The 19,125-nt window shown below is 41.0% G+C and overlaps 1 protein-coding gene across 6 annotated transcripts in view; it reads left to right on the plus strand.

Moving 5' to 3' along the window:
• The window catches only part of nfic (nuclear factor I/C), a 55,636-nt gene extending 40,912 nt beyond the window's left edge, over window positions 1–14,724 (plus strand). For 4 of the 6 annotated variants that reach the window (XM_035646745.2, XM_035646743.2, XM_035646746.2 and 1 more), the window contains exons 11-12: window positions 1,944–2,106; window positions 6,673–14,724. In XM_035646745.2, coding sequence (XP_035502638.1) covers window positions 1,944–2,106; window positions 6,673–6,797 — 288 coding nt within the window. In that variant the 3' untranslated portion in view covers window positions 6,798–14,724. Of the gene's footprint in view, window positions 1–1,943; window positions 2,107–4,516; window positions 4,606–6,672 lie in introns of all 6 variants that reach the window. The other 2 variants (XM_035646744.2, XM_035646747.2) reach the window with 1 other exon arrangement.
• Window positions 14,725–19,125: the final 4,401 nt, after the last annotated feature.

Consider the following 19,125-nt stretch of genomic DNA (forward strand, 5'->3'; position numbering starts at 1 on the left):
AGAGCAAAGACACATTTATAATAAATACATAAAATAAGTAATAGAAAAATTGCAATATAACAAAAAACACAATAAAAGCAGTAAAAAATCAAATCAAATAGATAAAAAATAAAATGGCACAAATATTACCTACAACTTAAAACTATAGACTTGGTACATGCCAATTTACCCATAAGCCTGTGTGAACAGCAGGGTCTTTAGCGTTAGAAAGCAGGTTTGAGGAGTTTGATCTGAGGGAGCTGAATATAGGGGTGAAGTAGATCAGATACATATGATGGGGCCCGGCCGTGGACAGCTTGGTAGGTGAGAGTGAGGATTTTAAACTGGATTCTAAATGGGACAGGGAGCCAGTGAGGATGTGATGTGGGATCGTCAAGAGCAGACACACTGAGGGAGGAGGAGAGAGCATTACAGTAGTCCATGTGAGATGAGTCAATGCAACGACGCGACTAGATGCGTATTTCTGTATTTTTGCAGCGTTACTTCAGCAGACCAGCTCTTAGTCTCTCTCTCTCTCTCTCTCTCTCTCTCTCTCTCTCTCTCTCTCTCTCTCTGTCACGTACGTGCGCTCACGTTCACACTCGAATAACAGACTGAGGGAGGCGGAAGGATCCGCTGTTGTCTTATTAACGTTACTAGTGAAGTGGCTGTTCTCAACATGTATGTTTGGCCCACAGTGTTGCTGGCTGCAGTTTTCTTTCTGAAACTGCAAAAAGTGACCTGCAGTAATTGATGAATGGTTCTCCAGATATGACTGACAGACTGACTGACATATTCTTTGAATAATCTGCAGGATTAGTAAGAAGATGTCTCCAGCAGCAGTGACATTTTATATATATATACAGTATATATTTTCTCAGGAAATAATCTGTTCATTATTTTATACAAATTGTGCTACTTTCCCTCAAAATTCCTGCAGGTACCAAGTTCAGTATTAATGTTCATTTTAATCAATTAATAATTTTAGTTAATCGTTCTGTTCTGTTATTATTTTTATGCAAATAATGATATTTTCAAAAGAAGCTATGCTTTCCCCCCTTTTTTGTAGTTGTATGTGGGAGGGGGTTAGTGTCCATACAACACATGTATAGGTTTTTAGGCTTCAGCACACAGTTGTTATATATAATATTTTAATGTCTCAGCAGTTATTATTTGGACATAAAAGGCCCGATGTAAAAAAAAGTGGAAAGAATAACAAGATATATTTATGATCACTAATCAGTAAGTCCTCAGAGGCAGACTGGGGTCCTATCCGGACCCACAACTGATAGATCACTGAGAATTAATAAATGTTGACGGGGCTTATCAACCGGTGGAGCGTCACTACACTGGTGTCGATCTTTTCCTGCTTGGCGTTCAGAGCGTAGTCGCGAAGGAGGGGATCAGTTTCACTTTCTCCATAACGCTGTCTCGCTCCGGGACCAACCCCCTGACTTTCCTCAACAGCCTGACAAGGGAAACACAGAGTCTTCTCTTCACACACATATGACACCAAATTATAATGCCAGTTAGACATTATGACGTTCCGGACCTTATCTTGAGGAAGATTTCTCCGACTGGACCTCCTTGAATTTTAACTGAATTCCCCTTGTCTAAGGGTCGGGGTTAGTGTGGTTCCAGGTTTCCGCTGTTGCTGTGTCTTTTTTTCTTTCCTTTAGATTTATAGAAGTAGTGTGATGAAGACCTAACAGCTCCACCTTGTGGAGAAGTGAATGAGTCAGTTCCATGAGGTTCTGTGCAACTTACTCTGTAAGCAACCAGTTAGTTTGGATGTATCAGTGATGGAAGATTGCTCATAAAAAAGCCTTTAGTTTGAGAGGGTAAATGCATTCAGAAACGTTTGTGATATATACTTATATATATATACTTTTGGAGTACGCTGACGAACTGCCTCATGTTAAATATCAGTATATTAGTGTTTCCGTCTGTCTGTCTTTTCCCAGTTGAACGGCAGCAGCCAGATCAAAGTGCCCAGTCACTACATCTCCTCTCAGATGTTGGCCCCTCCTGGACCGGGAGGACCCCTGACCCGGCCCACCCTGGCTGCAGAGTCCAAGGCCACGACCACCTCCTCTGACGGGGGAGCACACTCTCCCACTTCACCCAGTAAGTGTTCATAATGTCATATTTACACAAGCCCCTGATAAGTGTTAGAATATAATATTTCATCATTCATAGTCCTACATTTGTTTTTATATGGAAGAAGAGAAGATTGTGAGCTGGACATGCACAAGTTAGATATCACAGCTGGTTTAATGGTGTAAATACTCCTGGGGGGTATTCCAGACTGACAGTGAGCATATCTTAAAAACACTTATATGACCTGGTCCTACGAGTTTTTATTTTCTGTCTGCACATATAGCTTGATATCGTGTCCACTGACTACTTAGAAAGTAGAGTGATGCATTGATATTATCGTTTGTACAGTATGTGTTCAGCACATAATTTATCAGAGCAGCAACTGATTACGCAGTTGGCCTCTACCCTGAGTTCACCAAGTTTAGAAATTAGAAAAAACTACAGTTAAGTACTAATACAATTATTATATTTACAGTCTTTAGGACCACTTACATCACTGATGGCTAAGATGAACAAATATTAAGGGGGATAGAAAAAGAGACCTTTAACTGAATCAATTGAATCTCCGCATGGGTCAGTCACATTCAAATATCCATAACAACAACAACAACAACTTTTCTCACCTTGTTTTTAGTTGTGACAAACTACAGAAACGCACAGAGACACACACAGAGAGAGAGAGTTCATCTTAGTGTGTCAAGTTCAAATTCAAGATTCATGAGGGGCTGTGGCTCAGGAGGTTGAGTCGGTCGTCCACGAGCCCGAAGGTCGGCGGTTCAATCCCAGCTTCCCCTTATCCGCATGCTGATGTGTCTTTGGGCAAGACACTTAACCCTCTGGCAGCTCTTCAGACAGTGTGTGATTGTGACAGAAGAAGCGGGGCAACAGCAGCTGTGTGTGAACGTGACTTGTACTGTAAAGCTCTTTGGGTTATCAATAAGACTAGAAGAGATCTATATAAATACAGTCCATTTACCATTAGTGACACAACATCCTGCCCCTGCTCATTTGCTCTAACAAAATATGTTCATTTGATCAAAAATTGTATTTTTTGATTCGCAAAAACTTAAATCTTAAAAAAACAACTACCAAATTCTTATCATCCTCTTTTTCTATCATTTCCATCATGCTCCCTCAAATACAAAAGGCTCTGTAAACCTGCCATATTCGTTCACGGAGAACCATTCCTGTTCATTTACACTTCCCATCATGTGTTTCCACTGTATCTTATAAAAAGGGACATGTAGAAAAACATCATTAAAACCCACATAACTATATTTGCATAAATATTTTAATTTCAAATTTTACTTTGGAAGCAGCAACCAAATTTAGTTAGTAATAATGGTACACAGGAAGGTTGGGCTGGAGTGACAGCTTTACAATTCACACACACAAACACACACACACACACACACAAAAGTGATGAGGGATTGCAGGCCTTGGTGAACCGGTGGGTTTTTAGGAGTTTTTTGAAGAAGTCCAGTGAGGGGGCGTTTCGAAATTTCTGAGGAGATGGAGTTCCTGAGGGTGGGGGCTGCGACAGAGTAGGCTCTGTCCCCTGAAGTCTGCAGTCTGGTGTGGGGGTGGAGAGCAGACCCTTGTCCGTGGACCGCAGATTCCAGGATGGGGTGTAGCGATGGAGAAGGTCCAGTAGGTGCTGTCACCTCGGTCGTTCGGTGTGAGGTGGTGATCCGAGCTGTTCGAGGTCTTTTTCTCGTCTTGACGTTCCGATAAAATCAACCATGTTTGATATCATCCTTAGTTTTAAGTCTTGGCTCTCGCAGATAGTGACACGAACATTGTTCACAACCAATAGGTGAGCTCTGTCCAGAACCCAACAGGAAGCAGAAAAGCGTGTAGAGGAAATTCATGCTGCAACATCGCATGGAGAAGCGGATGAAGCCTCATAGGCTGCGGTTCTTCTGGACCGTACAAAAGGAGGAGAGACTGGTGGAGTTGTGGAGCAAGCAAGAGTGTCTCTTTGACGTGTCCTCCATTTGTACAATGATAGAGTGGAGAAAGAAAATAAGATATGTGATATGATGTTACATAAACAATCACTATACAAAGTACTGCTGGCAACCCCTGAAAGTTCTTGGAACTTACATTTAGTTTCACTCCCCAATGCAGAACATAGGAAACAGAAGCAGAATCAAGAGATACTCATTACATCATGTGTTATCAAGTTCCTGCAGTAAAAATGCGTTAATGGTACCTTAAATTTGTGGAACACTTGGCAAATTTGCCAATTCCACAATCTGGAATACCTCACGGGTTTATTTATTGTCCAGTGTGAGTCAGATCAGACAGGAGAAGTCAGTGACAGGCTGTTCTCTGCTGTAGCTCCCCAGCAGATTTCTGTTCAAAGTTCTGCCTCATGCAACTTTAAAAAGTTGAGACGCTATGAGACTTATGTTGTCAACACAAACACCCTCAGCATACTCGGCCCCCGGGACCCCCCCTGCCAGTCGCTCCTCCTTTGTTGGAGTCACCCCTCGAGACCCAGGTGGACTCTACCAAGCCCAGGTTAGTAAATGATGGTTTATTTGAAATTGTGAAAAGTTGGAATTTGGGGGGGGGTTCAGCTGACCCGACCAAAGAATCAGTTCTCGCCCACTCGTCGTGGTTTATCCGCCTCTGAGACGTCGGCCTCCGCCTGAATAAGAAATAAATCACTATACTACAGCAGAAGTCAGCACAATCTAAAATGTGCCCTCTCCTTTTGTGCTGAATATGATTTCACATATCAACTCTTGACTTTGTAATCGGTTTTTTCATCCACCTTTTTTTTTATTTTTACAAAAGTTATGTCTCTCAGCTCATCGATGGGAGAGTCGGCTGTCTCTTTTACTGTCACACTCTATTGGTCTTTATACGAAATCTGACAATAAACTGTCAAATCTATATGACAATAAAACACACACATTGAATCCTGGTTGGCATCTTACATCTAAGACCACAATTGTCACTGTCAGTGGTAGTGGAATATCGTCAGGCAGCTGATAGGTCGGCTACTGTAAGTGGGTTAGAAAGTACATGGCAGAAACGTTTCTACATTATGTTTAGAACACTATGTTTTGATTAGGAGTAGAGCTGGGCCACGCGTGTTGATCTGCTGCATTGCACGTTCACTGCCCAGAAACAGCTCAACTCATCCGGAGTCAGGTAGTCCTCTCTCTCTCTCTCTCTCTCTGTGTAGTTCCACAGTTTGTCACAACCGAACACATGGTGAGGTAACTTCTGAGCAGTGAGGGATATCTTTATGTTGATTTTGATTCGTTAAATATGTGAAAAGAAATGGGAGGAGGAAATGATGCTACAACTAAGTAGACCAGCACTAAGTAGTGCGCATACCTCCGCAAAGGCCCTTGAGCTCAATCAAGCTGCACCAAATTGTACAAAAACACATGTGGACTAATCCCTTAAATGTGCCTGATGTTTTATTCACTAAGATCCATTTATAATTCCCTGGGAAATGTGTGAAAATTAAATATCTTCCAACCTTTAAGAAATTGTTCATACATTCCTGGATCCGTGCCAACATGTCACGGTTCTTTCTTGGCCCGTGTAGTGGAATGGAAATCCATTCTCAACAAATGGAAGCTTTGAGAGGAGAAGAGTGTTTGTCCATCAGACTATACGATTTCAGCTCCAGTGCAATGAACCTTGATGTAAATACGACGATGTCATTGACTCATCATTTACATGCACACGTCACACTGCCAGATACAGGAACTGTGTACGGACAAATATCTGGTTTCATCCGCATGTTCGAGATCAGGTCAGACCCGTTGGTGTTTACATGTTGGTCACTTTACCGTAGTGTGCCTTCGTTCAGAGGATGTGTTTCACTGTGAGATGACCACAGATTTGACCAGCTTCTCTCTGAAGATTCTCAATAACTTTCATTACTTTCATATGGTCGGACTCCAAATGTTCAGAATGTTTAGCTGAAGTGAGATCATGTCCAGACGGGACACTGTTAATAACAATTTTGATTGATTGCCTTGATGTGATTTGATTGGTAGATTATTACGGTTTGGATTCAGAGAATGATGACTTTTAAAATTAGGATCAAAACCGAGGTCAGTATTGTAAACAGCCCAGTGTGGACGACAAGCTGAGCTGGGTTCACCTGTGAATATGAACATATTCACTATGTGCTCTTTTAAAAAACAGGATTTCAGTTTATTATTTCTATGACTGAAGGCAAATCAACAAAGTTCTTTTTAAATGTCCTAAACTTAAATAGAACCTTTGTTCCTGTTAATAACGCCACATGATGATTCACACACGCTTCATCGTCCTTGTAGTTAGTTTATCTACTATTTTAAAATGTACAACAATGTATTTGATTGATGTTTTTTGTTTTTTTACTTGCTACTTTGCTCTAATGGTATTTCAAAAATTGCATATAATGTTCTGATATAGGCTTAAAGCTTCATATATATATATATATATATACACCTAATTTACCGTGTGTTTTGTAGAGTGATGGAGAATGCTCCTGTACCTTGTACCTCTGTGTCATAAATACATTTATGATGGGACTCGTTTCCCAGTAACATGTGATTGTGCTTATCTCTGTTCCAGTCTTGGTATCTGGGCAACTGAGGGACCTCTGGAGGACGGCTGATTGTCGCGGTGGCACTGTCATCGAGGAGAGGAAACAATGTTGTCAAGACATTGCCAAAGGAAAAATATATTCAACTTTGTAGACGCATATAACACATGGTGGTACATATGTGTAAATATACAGTGGGATATATTTACATATGCGTACGAAACCAGAAGGGAGAGAGCATGGACCGGAGGAGTGTACTGCTCTCGCTCAGCCATTTTTGCAGCCCCAGAATGTACTTTGCTATATGACACTAAATGGTTCTCGCAGACAGCCACTGACATGAGCTGTGATTTTCTAGAGGAAGCGGTGGAATGATGCAGATGTCTGGTTGGTCCAGATGGACTGCAGCCCGGAACCAGGGCTCAAGCCTCGAACCTAACCATGTCCCCAGGAGGAGGCCTGTTTTCCCTGGGATGGATGTCAGCCTTTACCCCTCTCCACCCTGGGACAGACGTAGACCTCACCCCTCTTCAACTCCCAGAATGCCCCCTCCGCTGCAGGTGCTGCTTATAATATATGCAAATAAGCCTCCCCTTATTTTCTGAACCAACTAGCAAGAGAGATCCTGCTGTTAATATGTAAAGTTTCTTTGCACTTTTTGATATGTTATTGATACATCTGAAGAAAATGAAGAGTCGGAACAGCGCATTTTTGCCCTCTCTTTCCACTAAAGTACAGAGGCTTTGTCTTTTTTTATTGACAATCATCAGGCTGAAACCATTACGTTGCTTTGCGAGGCTCTTGTTTCTAAGACTGATTATGCTTCTTTTTTTTTTAAATCAGTCAACAATGAGTGATCGTGGAATATAAGAGCTATATCCATGCCCCCTGGAACGCTTCATGCAATGCTACAGCTGGACACCAGTATAGAGTCACCAGTAACACTGGGGCTTTCAAGTCTTTAGCAAAAGGGCATCATTTGACACAGAGGTCCTGCTGCTCCCTCCCATTCAAATGCTCATTCATGTTGTGAGGACAGTACCGAAGGCACAACATGTGGAGGAGACGTGCACCTGCCAGAAGGAAACGACTTCGAGAACTGAGAGAAGACCAAGACAAGACTAAAACCAAGGTCATGTGGCCGCACGGCCAGCTGTAGACTGTGTGTGTGTGTGTGTGTGTGTGTGTGTGTGTGTGTGTGTTTGTCAGAGAACACAGTGACTGGTTTGTACTCGTATGTAGGTAGGTCAGAAGGAAATGTACAGGTGTGGAAGTTGTGACCATGGTGCATGTTGGTAAGCTGGTCGTCGATGCTTATGACAACAGGTCATGTGCATGCTGACTTGAGCCAAGCACAAACTCAGGTGGTCACTTGTCCAGACGTAGAAGAAGTCCCCGACCCAACCTGAGAGTAGCCGTAAGGGTTTGGGCTGGGTAGGAGTTGGAGAAGGACACAGATGAACAGAAAGACAAGTTAGCCACAGTGCTAGGTTTTGTTTCAGGTCAACCCTCAATGCTTCACCAAGGGCAACAAGCAACTCAAGAGTTTGATTTTTAATTCCTGTGCTTTAAAGAGGCAAAGCAATATTCTGTTATGGCTGACTTTCCTCACCTAAACTTAAAACTCTTAGAATTCTGATAACAGAACTACACTACTTCAGAGAAGTAGCAAAGAGCAAGATGTCAGATCGCAGTTAGTAAAACAGTCAAATCCAAAATTGAGTTTTAAGATATTTTCTCTATTGATATTTGTACCTAAAATCAAATGCAGACTCCAAACACAGTAGTAGTACAACGAGTACAACCAAGGCCTTTTCATATTTCGTACATCTTTGGAGATGAAAACACTGAATATATTGTATATGAGATTTTTTTAGGGACTAATGTTTTATAATTGATGCCATATTTCGATTTTGCAACTATTTGTTTTTAGTTTGTTACCGTGGGATGTACTTAGCTGAAGGACTTGTGTTTCTGTGTCGAGGTGTGGTCAGATCGAATGCCAGGCTAACAGTTTGAGCAGATATCGTTGTTGACTTCTCCCCCGAGTCACATTGAGTCTGTGGTGAAGTCCCAAATGGAATGTGGCCACGCTGTACACACCATCGCGAGCTTGCGATGCACAACTCCCGGTGTGAAGAGTGTGTGTGAGGAGACACATTGTCAACTCACACAGGTTCCTCCATATTGAGAATAGAAGTTGCACGTGTTTTCGTCCACTCTGAAATCCGCTTGGCATTCGGTCTGAACACTGGTGTCTGTGTCTCTTCCTTCACCAGGGTTCAGGGTTACTGTTGACATCGGTCAGCGCCTATTAGGGTTCAGATTTTCTAGCGGAGGTGCTGACGGGAGCTGGGTTTTGGGCAGGACAAGGTCTAAGGTTCGCTCAAAGCTGATGTATACTGCATGGTGCTGCCCTGGTCGCTGTGCTGACCTGAAGAATGCATGGCTCAAACTAACGATACCTCTCCCTCTCAATCCTGCTCTTTCTCCTGCGTGTCCCCTTCCTGGAAGGGTTCTCTTTTTCTTTCTTTGATCTTTAATAATGGCCCCGTTGTTTAACTTCTATTTTGCACGATATATCATGTAACACATTATGTGCCTTGCCTTTAGTTTGAGAACAATAATACATAATGGAAAAGTGATCATACTTTTCATGGTACAGCTGGTAGCACTTAAAAAAAAAAACACAAAAAAAAGCTGCATGTATGATGGCTTGACATAAACCAATGTAGCAGGTTGATAGTTTTAGGTTAAACAGTGGCAGTGAGATAGTGAGATACTGAGTGTGGTCAGCTTTAGCAGAGGCTGGGACTCCACCAATCCTCTGCCACGACGAAGAACTCTTTAAAGTGTGGCATTTTGGGAAACACACTTCTTACTCAGTCACACAAGAAGGACAGTGTCTCTTTCCACTCAAGGTCCATGCACTAACAATATTTGTGGCCTTCGACCACTTCTCAGCAGCTGATTGAGGGGGCTTCAGTTTCATCCAGTGATCTGTGTGTTTGGAGCTTTGTTCACATGATGACATAAACTGTAATGGAGGAGATCTCAACCCCTACTCTGCTCCAGGGGTCGTGGTCCACCCTCTGCAATTCAAGTCCATACTTCATTTGATCATGAAGCTGAGCAAACTGACAAAGCTCAGAAAAAGCTAGTGAGCACGTGACCACTGAGTTATGAATATTCTCCAAGGTCACGACTGAACTCCACACTTCTGGGTACGGCTCGAAAAGAACGGTGGTTCCCAAAATGTGGCACTGATCCTTTGATGGTTGATTATCTTCAGTCTGTTTTTAGTTTTTTTTTGCCATAAGGGTGCTCGCTCAGTGCTGATCGCACTCATGGAGCTGATCTGGTTCAGTGGCTCTGCTCTTTAAAGGTTGAGTGTGTGTGTGTGTGTGTGTGTGTGGACTGAGCTACATTGACATTGACACGACTCACACAAGTGTAAAGTGTAAAGGCCTCCTTGGATCTGAACACGGCACTTTACAAAAGCGAAAACCATTTGGTTCTCAAAGTAAGGACCTGCCGAAATGTTCACAATCTGAGCCAAAGCCACTTTCAGACACTTTGCTCAGTTCTGTCTACATCTTGTTTTCAGATTAGGTATCAAATACAATGCAAATACATTTCAGAGTATTTATTACATTGGGGTGTCTTAAACTATATTGTGAATATTTTGTCAGGAATTTAGCCAAGCTATGTGGCCAAGCCACTAAATCCCGTCTAATGGAAACATGTTAAACATGTTGAGGTTTGGGCTTCAAGGCTCTCTGTGATTGGCCATTAGAACACCGTCCATTAGACCAATCGTGTGACAAGATACTACAAAAGGCTGTGGAGGAGTTTGAGTTTTTATATAGATACGTGCACTTAACACTATTCTTACTCAACTCGACTTTTGGGTTCTTTTTGAATTATTTCTCGAGTTTTTATCATAATGTTGCTTGTAGATTTATAGGTTTGAACACAGCAGTGTGTATAAAGAATATGTGCAACATAGAAATGTAACATGTTTGTTTGTCACATTTATGCTTTTACTTTGGCGAATTCGTCTTAAGACAGTGGCCAAGCCGCAAAATATGGGACCCATGAAATGGGTGGGCTGGTAGTTAGGTTTGGGCAAGATGAATGATGATGAATGATGATGGGTGGAACAGGATGAAGTAGAATGCAGCACAGTTCTTTTAATAACACAGTATTGAGAAAAGTCTGTGACTGGATCTGACTGCAGTAAAAAAGATACTGGCAACATCTTTAAAATCCCGACTTGCAATGTTGGACTTCTGTTTGAGAATTGATGAATCGTGCAAAGTTACACATGCTGTTATGATGTGTATTTTTTTCGCTGTAGCATCACAGGTATGGAAAACACCCTAAAATTGTGCAGAATCTGTGTTGAAAATCCTTTGTGTATAAGAAACGGTGCGGCATATCAATGAAAAAAAATGTATACCTCATCCGAATATCTAGAAAATGGAATGAAATAAGGGAGTGGTAAGAAGTGTAATGTAAGGCATTTGGAATATGACCTGCTAGTAGATTTGTCTTATCCTAAAAGTCACTGTTCAGTCACCATTTATAAAATTATGACCCAATCCAAAATGGACCTGATGACAGTCAGACCAGGTCTGAATTGACCCAAAGTTAATGAGACGTGTTGGACCTGAACAGACCAGCATCTTGGCAGGTGACTGTGGTTCACTGAGGTTGATGTTTCTGTTGTTTGCACTACATAAATAAGAGGAAAAACCTCTGGGCCCTCAAACAAAAAAGATGGCACATTTTTAGAGTCTCGAGTTTGATGGCTCCAGGTCAAAGTTAAGGGGGTGGACACAATAGCATCAAAAAGGTTTGATATACTGTAGCCAAGGTGGCCACCTGTACAGAGGACGTTTGCATTATTTGAATGCAGTTGTACAGTATTAGAAACAGTGTAGAGTTTTGTCATAATTCAAATGGTTGTCTCCTTGGCTGTCAGGACCAGGTGAGACCCCTTTGTTTCTGTTTCCCCAAGCCAAGCCAGCATGCAACTACAAGGTAAAACAGCACGTAGCTCTCAGTAACCATGGTATCACAGTTGCCAGGGTCGGTTATCCAGAAGTCCAATTTTGAAATTAACAAAAAATCAACTTCTGACATCTGTAAATTGTCCAAATCAAGCGATTAAATGAACCAAGGACAATACGTTCATCACAAAGTTGAACTTCAGCCTCATGTCATCACCGTCCTCCACTCGGATCGTCTCCGTTCAAATAAACCAGCAGGTCAACGGCATGGAAACAGAAAAAAGACAACCTAAAATGATTTTAAAAAGCAGTGCCTGTCATTTGACTGCTCCTTTAATTTGAGTCATTTTGTACGCGGAGCTTTGCAGTATGTTTTCTATTCGACCACCTGGTCGTGTGACACTTCAGCTGAGGGGTATTGAGAACATACAGTACACCACCAGTCGAGGGCTGTGCAGAGCCCGAGGTGACGAGCCATAAAACAACCCACGGAGCTGAAGAGAATCTAGAGTGAACGCTGACGGACTGTTTGAGTTGAGTGGTCCACGGTTCTTCATTCAAATCAGTTAACAAATGTGGTTGTGTTACTTAGCAAAAAAGTTACCAAAGACAGAATTAGGAACAAAACAGCAAAGAAATCCTGACTTGACAGGGATTCTGTGAATAGCTTTGAGGCGTTGGCAGAAGTGAACCAGAGTCTTCATCACACAGCAGCAGTAACATGGCTGAATTCCATTCATCTGCTCGAGGCTGGCTCTCTGTCCTTCCGACATACTTTAACCTCTGAATACTTTCCACCAATACCAACTTTTACATCTCTCCCAAACGTACGAACTTTGCGATATTTCCAAATGTTTCGATTTTTCAACATTTAGTTATATAGTAATTTGTTTGTTTTTTGCGAAAACTGAAAATGTGCATCAAAGCAGCTGGATGGAAACTCACATAATGTTCATGTTATCAGCACCAAGTGTCACGTTGAAATGTCTTCTGTGAAAAGGCTAAATGGGATCATCAAATCATTACATCCATATTATAACTAGGAATTCTTTACTCGATTAGTTTAACAATTACATTACATCAGGACTGAAACAACCATGATCTTTCATTGCTGCATGATCTTTCGGTCAACAGGTTGTCGATACCGTCCAATAGCTACAGGCTACACAATCAGCTTCACTCTTATTGTAGTCCCCACACTAGGGCATCTTCTCACCATCTTCGTAGTATGTGACATAGTGTCAGTGTGTCTGGTGACAATTGATTGGTTGTCTGAATTTTGTGTTCAGAGTCACACAAAACGACTTTAATTCTCAGTTCCACATATCATGTTATTGACCGGTAGACAACAACTTGTGCCAAGTAACAAGTCAATACAAGTTCCCACATGAGTGGATGGACACAAAGCACATGAATACGGATGCTGTGTTTGTATTAAGACCTGATTCGAAATCGTTTACTGGTGCATGAACATATTTGGCACAACTTTATAATCTACTTCATAATCTTTAATTTATTTTGAACATTAGTTATTCGTCCATAGATTTGCACTCCCTAATGTCATATGATATGATAATAATAAACTTTAAATATATAGCACTTCTCTTAACAAAATTACAAAAAGAGGAAATTAAAGGAACATCATTGAATTGCTCAGAACGGTGAGGTGGAAGTGTTGGTGGCAGGTTGAAAAAAGGTCAGTCACACATCTGGTAACGATGAGGTCATCACTCATCGGGATAGATTCTGTCTCGCAGCGAGGTCCTTCTAGAGTCTTTTTCACTGCGGTACAAACCATGTGCAAGCACTGTTATGTTAGCAGAGAATAACCAAACAGCCCCTCCGGGTGTGTGTCAGTCGAAACCGTCAAGGCTCTGTGACTGTGATTGTGGGGTTCACGTTCGTACTGTAACGGAGCTGTGGTGATTCCTGCTCGTCAGCGCGGCAGCAGATCAACGGCTGAACAAAAGACTGAGGAGTTGTTTTCAAGGAGGGCTCTTTTCTATAAACTACCAATGTGACTCTACTCTACTGCTCCTGTTGCCTGAAAACCTTCTAGCTCCAGTTCATCTTTCTCTCTTGCTGTTTCTTACTTGAATTGCAATGCATTCATTTTCGAATGGCCCCGTTCTGTCAACTCAGCTGGAAAACTTTTCTTGGTTACTGGAAATCAGACTTTGTTACAGCGACACACGTTTTCCCGTGACGGCGATGCCATATCGATTCCTCTCCTGTGTCCGTGGGTATGTTGCTCCTGCACACCGTTTACTCCATGTGCTGGAGACATTTGTAATGATTTAGGTTTTACTGCAGTCTCATATTTTAAGGATTTTTTTTCCCTCATTTTTACAGATATTATAGTAAAGAACTGCTTTGCTTGCTTCCTGATATATATCCCCTACATCAGAGAGAGCATAGGCATGAACAACTTTCATCAGTTTTTGCATGACTACCATCCACACAGACACAGGCCTTTTCACATGACGGTGTACACCAGGCCATTATATAAACCTATTGGAATGTTGTCCCCTCTCATAACTTTTGATATGTTTTATATTGGAGATCCCAATGTAATAAAATAATAGTAGTTGTATTTCTGACTCCAGACCCGGAGAGTTCACTGGTCACTGTGGAAAGGCCTGCCGCTCTGGACTGGATGTAGTTTGTTGCAGCTTTAACTTTTAGAAGTACTTTTTGTCCTTTTTGGATGTTTTTCAGCTGAAGCGAATATCAATAGTCAACATTTATTTGCATGATTGTAAACTGTTCCTATGAAAAACAACATTCGGACAGAGACAGGAAATTATGTCAACAGTGTGGCTGAGTTACGTCTGTTAAAGTTCGGACTTCCTGTCCCTGGTTGGATGAGTGACAGCTGCCTGCACCGGTGTTCCTGGTCTCATGCTGTTCACCTGCTGTGGGGGATATTAACATCTTTGATAATATGTCATTATAACCATATTTAGCCATTGCTATCAGCAAATGCTGATGAAGTCATTACTGGAAATGAGTATGTTTCTCTATGCAAAAATATACCATAAATAAACAAAATATACCACAACTCAACCAACGGACGTGTTGTTTGTTGGTTTCATTTACATGACTGTGGACTCTGAAACAGCCTCATACTACAACAATGCTGACACGTGAAAAGCTTGTAAAAAAAAAACATAATATATACAAAATATTGACACTGATTCATGGACCGACATATATATTTGAATCTGTCAATGATTCTTAAGATGTTGTTATCAAACCTTTGAGGCTTGATGTTTTAGTTTAACCATAAACTTTATCATAAATAACTATAAATCAAAACAAAACACAAATACAACCAAATATATAGAGCTTAAATTAAGAAAATAAGCAATTCATTTGATGTAAAATGGAAACATAAATGCACGTTTTTCAGCATTGTTCTGTACAATAACATATTTCATATAGATAAACATAAGCGCTGAAAGGCTCACATCGGCCCATATTATATATCGGTCGGGCTCTAAACATATCGGCCGATGTCACTATGTCTGTCAAAGGCTAACAACGGCCGTTTCTGTTGCCAACCGACTGATGCTGTCGTGGACTCGTGGTGTCTGTGACATTGCCCAAAATAAGATCACGTCCAAGGATGCTGTGATCCCCAGGGCTTTAGATGTCATGCCAGATGAATGATGACTGATGAGGAAGTACAGTGCAGGATACAAGGAGGATGCACGTTGTACAAAGTTAGCTGCGTCCTGGGACAACTCGGCTTGATTGTGCTCTTAAACCTCACAAATTGAATTGAAATGAACATGTCCTGATACAATTCATGGTTACTAATCCATTATTAATTCAACTGTTAACTTTGTTGAGAGAAAACGCTGGTGGATGTATACACCTCCCGATGACGCTTCAATCATATGAGCACTGGAGCGCAGGCTGATCCCAGCACCCGGGACAGCCCCAGGCTTTAGGAAAGGCCTCCGCCGCTGCTGCCATTTCAGCACCACGGACACAACCACCAGAGCCTTTTGTCTCTTTCAGGAACTCCTACCGCTGGACAAGAGCGACTGGATCTCAGGTGGGTCAAGAACTGTGATTTTCCTGCTGGCGACGGCACGTTCATTAATCTGCCACCTGTGGCACTCTCAGATCTAAGAACATTATGCTAACAGGCACTTAGCCCTAAAGGAGAACACAGGGAAAAATTATTAACGAACAACAATAGTTATAAATATTATTACGCTAAGTTTTTCCATTTTTCTAGGGTTATTTCTCTGAAGTCCTTGCCTCTGTTACCACTGTGGGTCCAATGGGGGGAGAAGACAGAGGATGGCTTTTCCCCGTTGCCTGTATTAAACCTTCATAGATGTGTGTGTGTGTGTGTGTGTGTGTGTGTGTGTGTGTATCAGCAGTCATGTGGTCATGGTATGAACCCGTTGAATCTTACCTCTCGGGAGTGAAGCGTTGGCCCTCAGTTGGAAAGTTATGTATATACTCCTTCTCTGAGTTTATGTGATTTTTATTCGATCACCAATAAGGATTACAAATAACTCAAAAGTAAACTTAAATCAGAATTAAAAAGTAAAACATTTCATTGGAATCGAAAGGTAAAAATGAAATCGAAATTTAAAACATAACTACTTCATATTTATTTTCTACATAAAAAGGTTAAGAGAAAATAATGAAGTTGGAAATAGGAAAGGGTGAACTGCCAATTGAAACATTCTAACTCAAAGGGAAAACCCGGTTTTCTCTGAAATGTGATTCATTTAGTTCTCTAAATTTTGGATCAAATGAATTTATGACTCTTTTAAATTTTCCAAATTCTTTAGGTTTCTTTAGGTTATTTCCGAGCAGCTCTGCCAGCCAACAAATCCACTACCCGTTTGCCTGGCAAGCCGTTTTCCCATAATCTTACATGTAACCATTTCAATTGCTACTGGTAGCTCAAAATGGCTCAGATTCACACTCCATCTATAGGCACTAGACCTCGACCGAAGAGAGGCTTGGGGATAGCGGATACACCCCTCCACCAATTTCTGTCAAGCTGCCGACAGCCCACACCAATCAGCTAAGGCAACTTTGATACAGACCAGTCAGACTTCATTGAGGTTGAGAGGAGAGACCCCCTGAGCTGCTCTGCGCAACCGGCTTTGTACCAGCCTCCGTTTGAAAGGGGAGTTTTCCATCTTGGAATCCTCCAATGGGAATGAAAGCCCCTCCCATAGCCCCACCTCAAGCCCCTCCCCTAGGAAGACTCCCACCTGGTGAGGATGAAACTGTCCCCCCCTTAAAGCTCTGAGGCCAAGAGGTCAACCCTTTCTGGGCAGCTTACAGTCAGTGTGTGCTTTCCCTGTATAACTGGCAGTTTTGATTATAGGATAAACCTAGAAATATACTTTACTCGTTTTGACATTAGTTATAAAATAAAGTTTTAGCATAAGAGTTATAACATGGCTTTCATAACTTTACTGTAAATGATTGAGTTGCAAATGAATCAACTCAATGTTAAAAAATCTGATCATGGCATGTAAAACATCTTAAACAAAACATATTTGTTAAACTTTTAGCCAAACATATTCTTAAGACATATCAGAAAACATATTTATAAGACATCAAAGCAAAGATATTCCTAAGACAATCCTTTTTCTGACAGTTAAAACTTATTCATAGTTCAGTTCCAGTGGCAAAGAAACACTGTAATAATAAGAAGCATTACTTCGGTACTTTCTGTCTTTTAAGCATTGAATATGTTATGAAGCTTGTTATATAATGAATATAAAGATAAAATATGAAATGATAATAAATAATAAAAATATATAAAATGAATACGAGCTAGTGCTCGAAATGGGAAAACAAAATCCCATTATTCACATGTATTACATAATGAATTTACAGAGAATAAAAGATACCAGGGGATAATAGTAATGTCCACAACATACATTAATTTAAATGTATAACCTGTTCATTAAATTGTCTAAAAACGACGGGACCTTTGTTACACATTTCTCTGACTTGTGTATTTAGATTATTACCAAATCTTTCCAACAATGTTCAAACTCAGAGAAATCTGTAATTTTTGTTCAACAGTCCTTAAATGTTTCCCATGGGATTTTGGGAGACGATGGTGGTGGACATCTGGCCCTGTCCGGGGGTCAGGGGTCATGCTCTCCTGGAGAGAAAATTTGAAGAAAATGAAGAAAATTTTGTACATTTCAGAGTTAAATCCATCAATCTGGTGAACTTTGACATAAATTTAGGAGGCTAGATTTATACGAACTTAATTCTGTACTAGTAAACAATTGTGGGCTATAGTAAAGAATTAAATCATAAACATATAGGTATGAATGTATGGGAGGCATAGTCATAAACTGAAGCCCACGGTTCACCACCAACCACTTCACATTTCTAATTACTTCTCCCCTCTCGACACACCCGCTGAGGAAACTGATCATCACATTGATTTATTCTATATGACTGAAACCTGGCTACAGCCAGAAGAATATGTTAGTTTAAATGAATCAACACCTCCCTCTTATAATAATACTCATATATATATAATGTATCTTCCAAATCCGTCTTTACTATTATTATTATTATTATTATTCAATTCAATTCAATTCACTTCTATGTGTATAGCGCCATATCACAACATACATTGTCTCAAGGCACTTTACATAGTGAGGTCAATATTACAATATTACAGGGAAAACCCAACAAATCCCACAATGAGCAAAGCACTTGGCGACGGTGGAGAGAAAAAAACTCCCTTTTAACAGGAAGAAATCTCTGACAGAACCAGATTCAGTTGTGGGCGGTCATCTGTCTCGACCGGTTGGGGTGAGGAGAGAAATGGGGAAGAGAGAAGAGGTGGGCAGAAAGAGGGTGGGAGGAGAGACAGGAGGAGATTTTTTTTTGATTTTTAAAAACAACTATTATTAAAATGTACCAGAGAACATCACGGTCCTTACAACTGAATTGAAAAAAAAAGCAAAAATTAAATAAATGAAATGTACTGAATAAATCAGGTGAAAGATGAGCTCTTCCTCCTGCACTGAACACACTGCCGTGGTGAAACACCACTGGTTTAAAAACTCCTGCATGTCCTTCATCAGAGAGTTGAATCTGAAGTCCACTCTCACTCTGGCTTTTACCAGAGACAGGTACATTTTTGTCAGCTCTTGTCCGGACACATTCTCAATTTTGTTTTTCCTGCTTTTATAAATCGACCAGGCCAGTTTGGCCTGACCAACAATGAAATTCAACAACTGCCACTTCTTTGCATCTTGTTTTCTGTAGCCAGCACCAAAAATAAAAGCTGCCTCTATAAAAACCTCCCCACAGTCTAAAAACACAGTTTTTATAATGTTAAAGGTTTCAGTCTGTGACATTCCAGATAAAAGTGAATGATGGTTTCCATGTGTGGACAGAATGGACATGTGGAGGACATGGTGGGATTAATCTTGGACACAAAGAGATTCA

This window comes from Scophthalmus maximus, chromosome 13, assembly GCF_022379125.1.
Source record: "Scophthalmus maximus strain ysfricsl-2021 chromosome 13, ASM2237912v1, whole genome shotgun sequence".
NCBI classification, from domain to species: Eukaryota; Metazoa; Chordata; class Actinopteri; order Pleuronectiformes; family Scophthalmidae; genus Scophthalmus; species Scophthalmus maximus.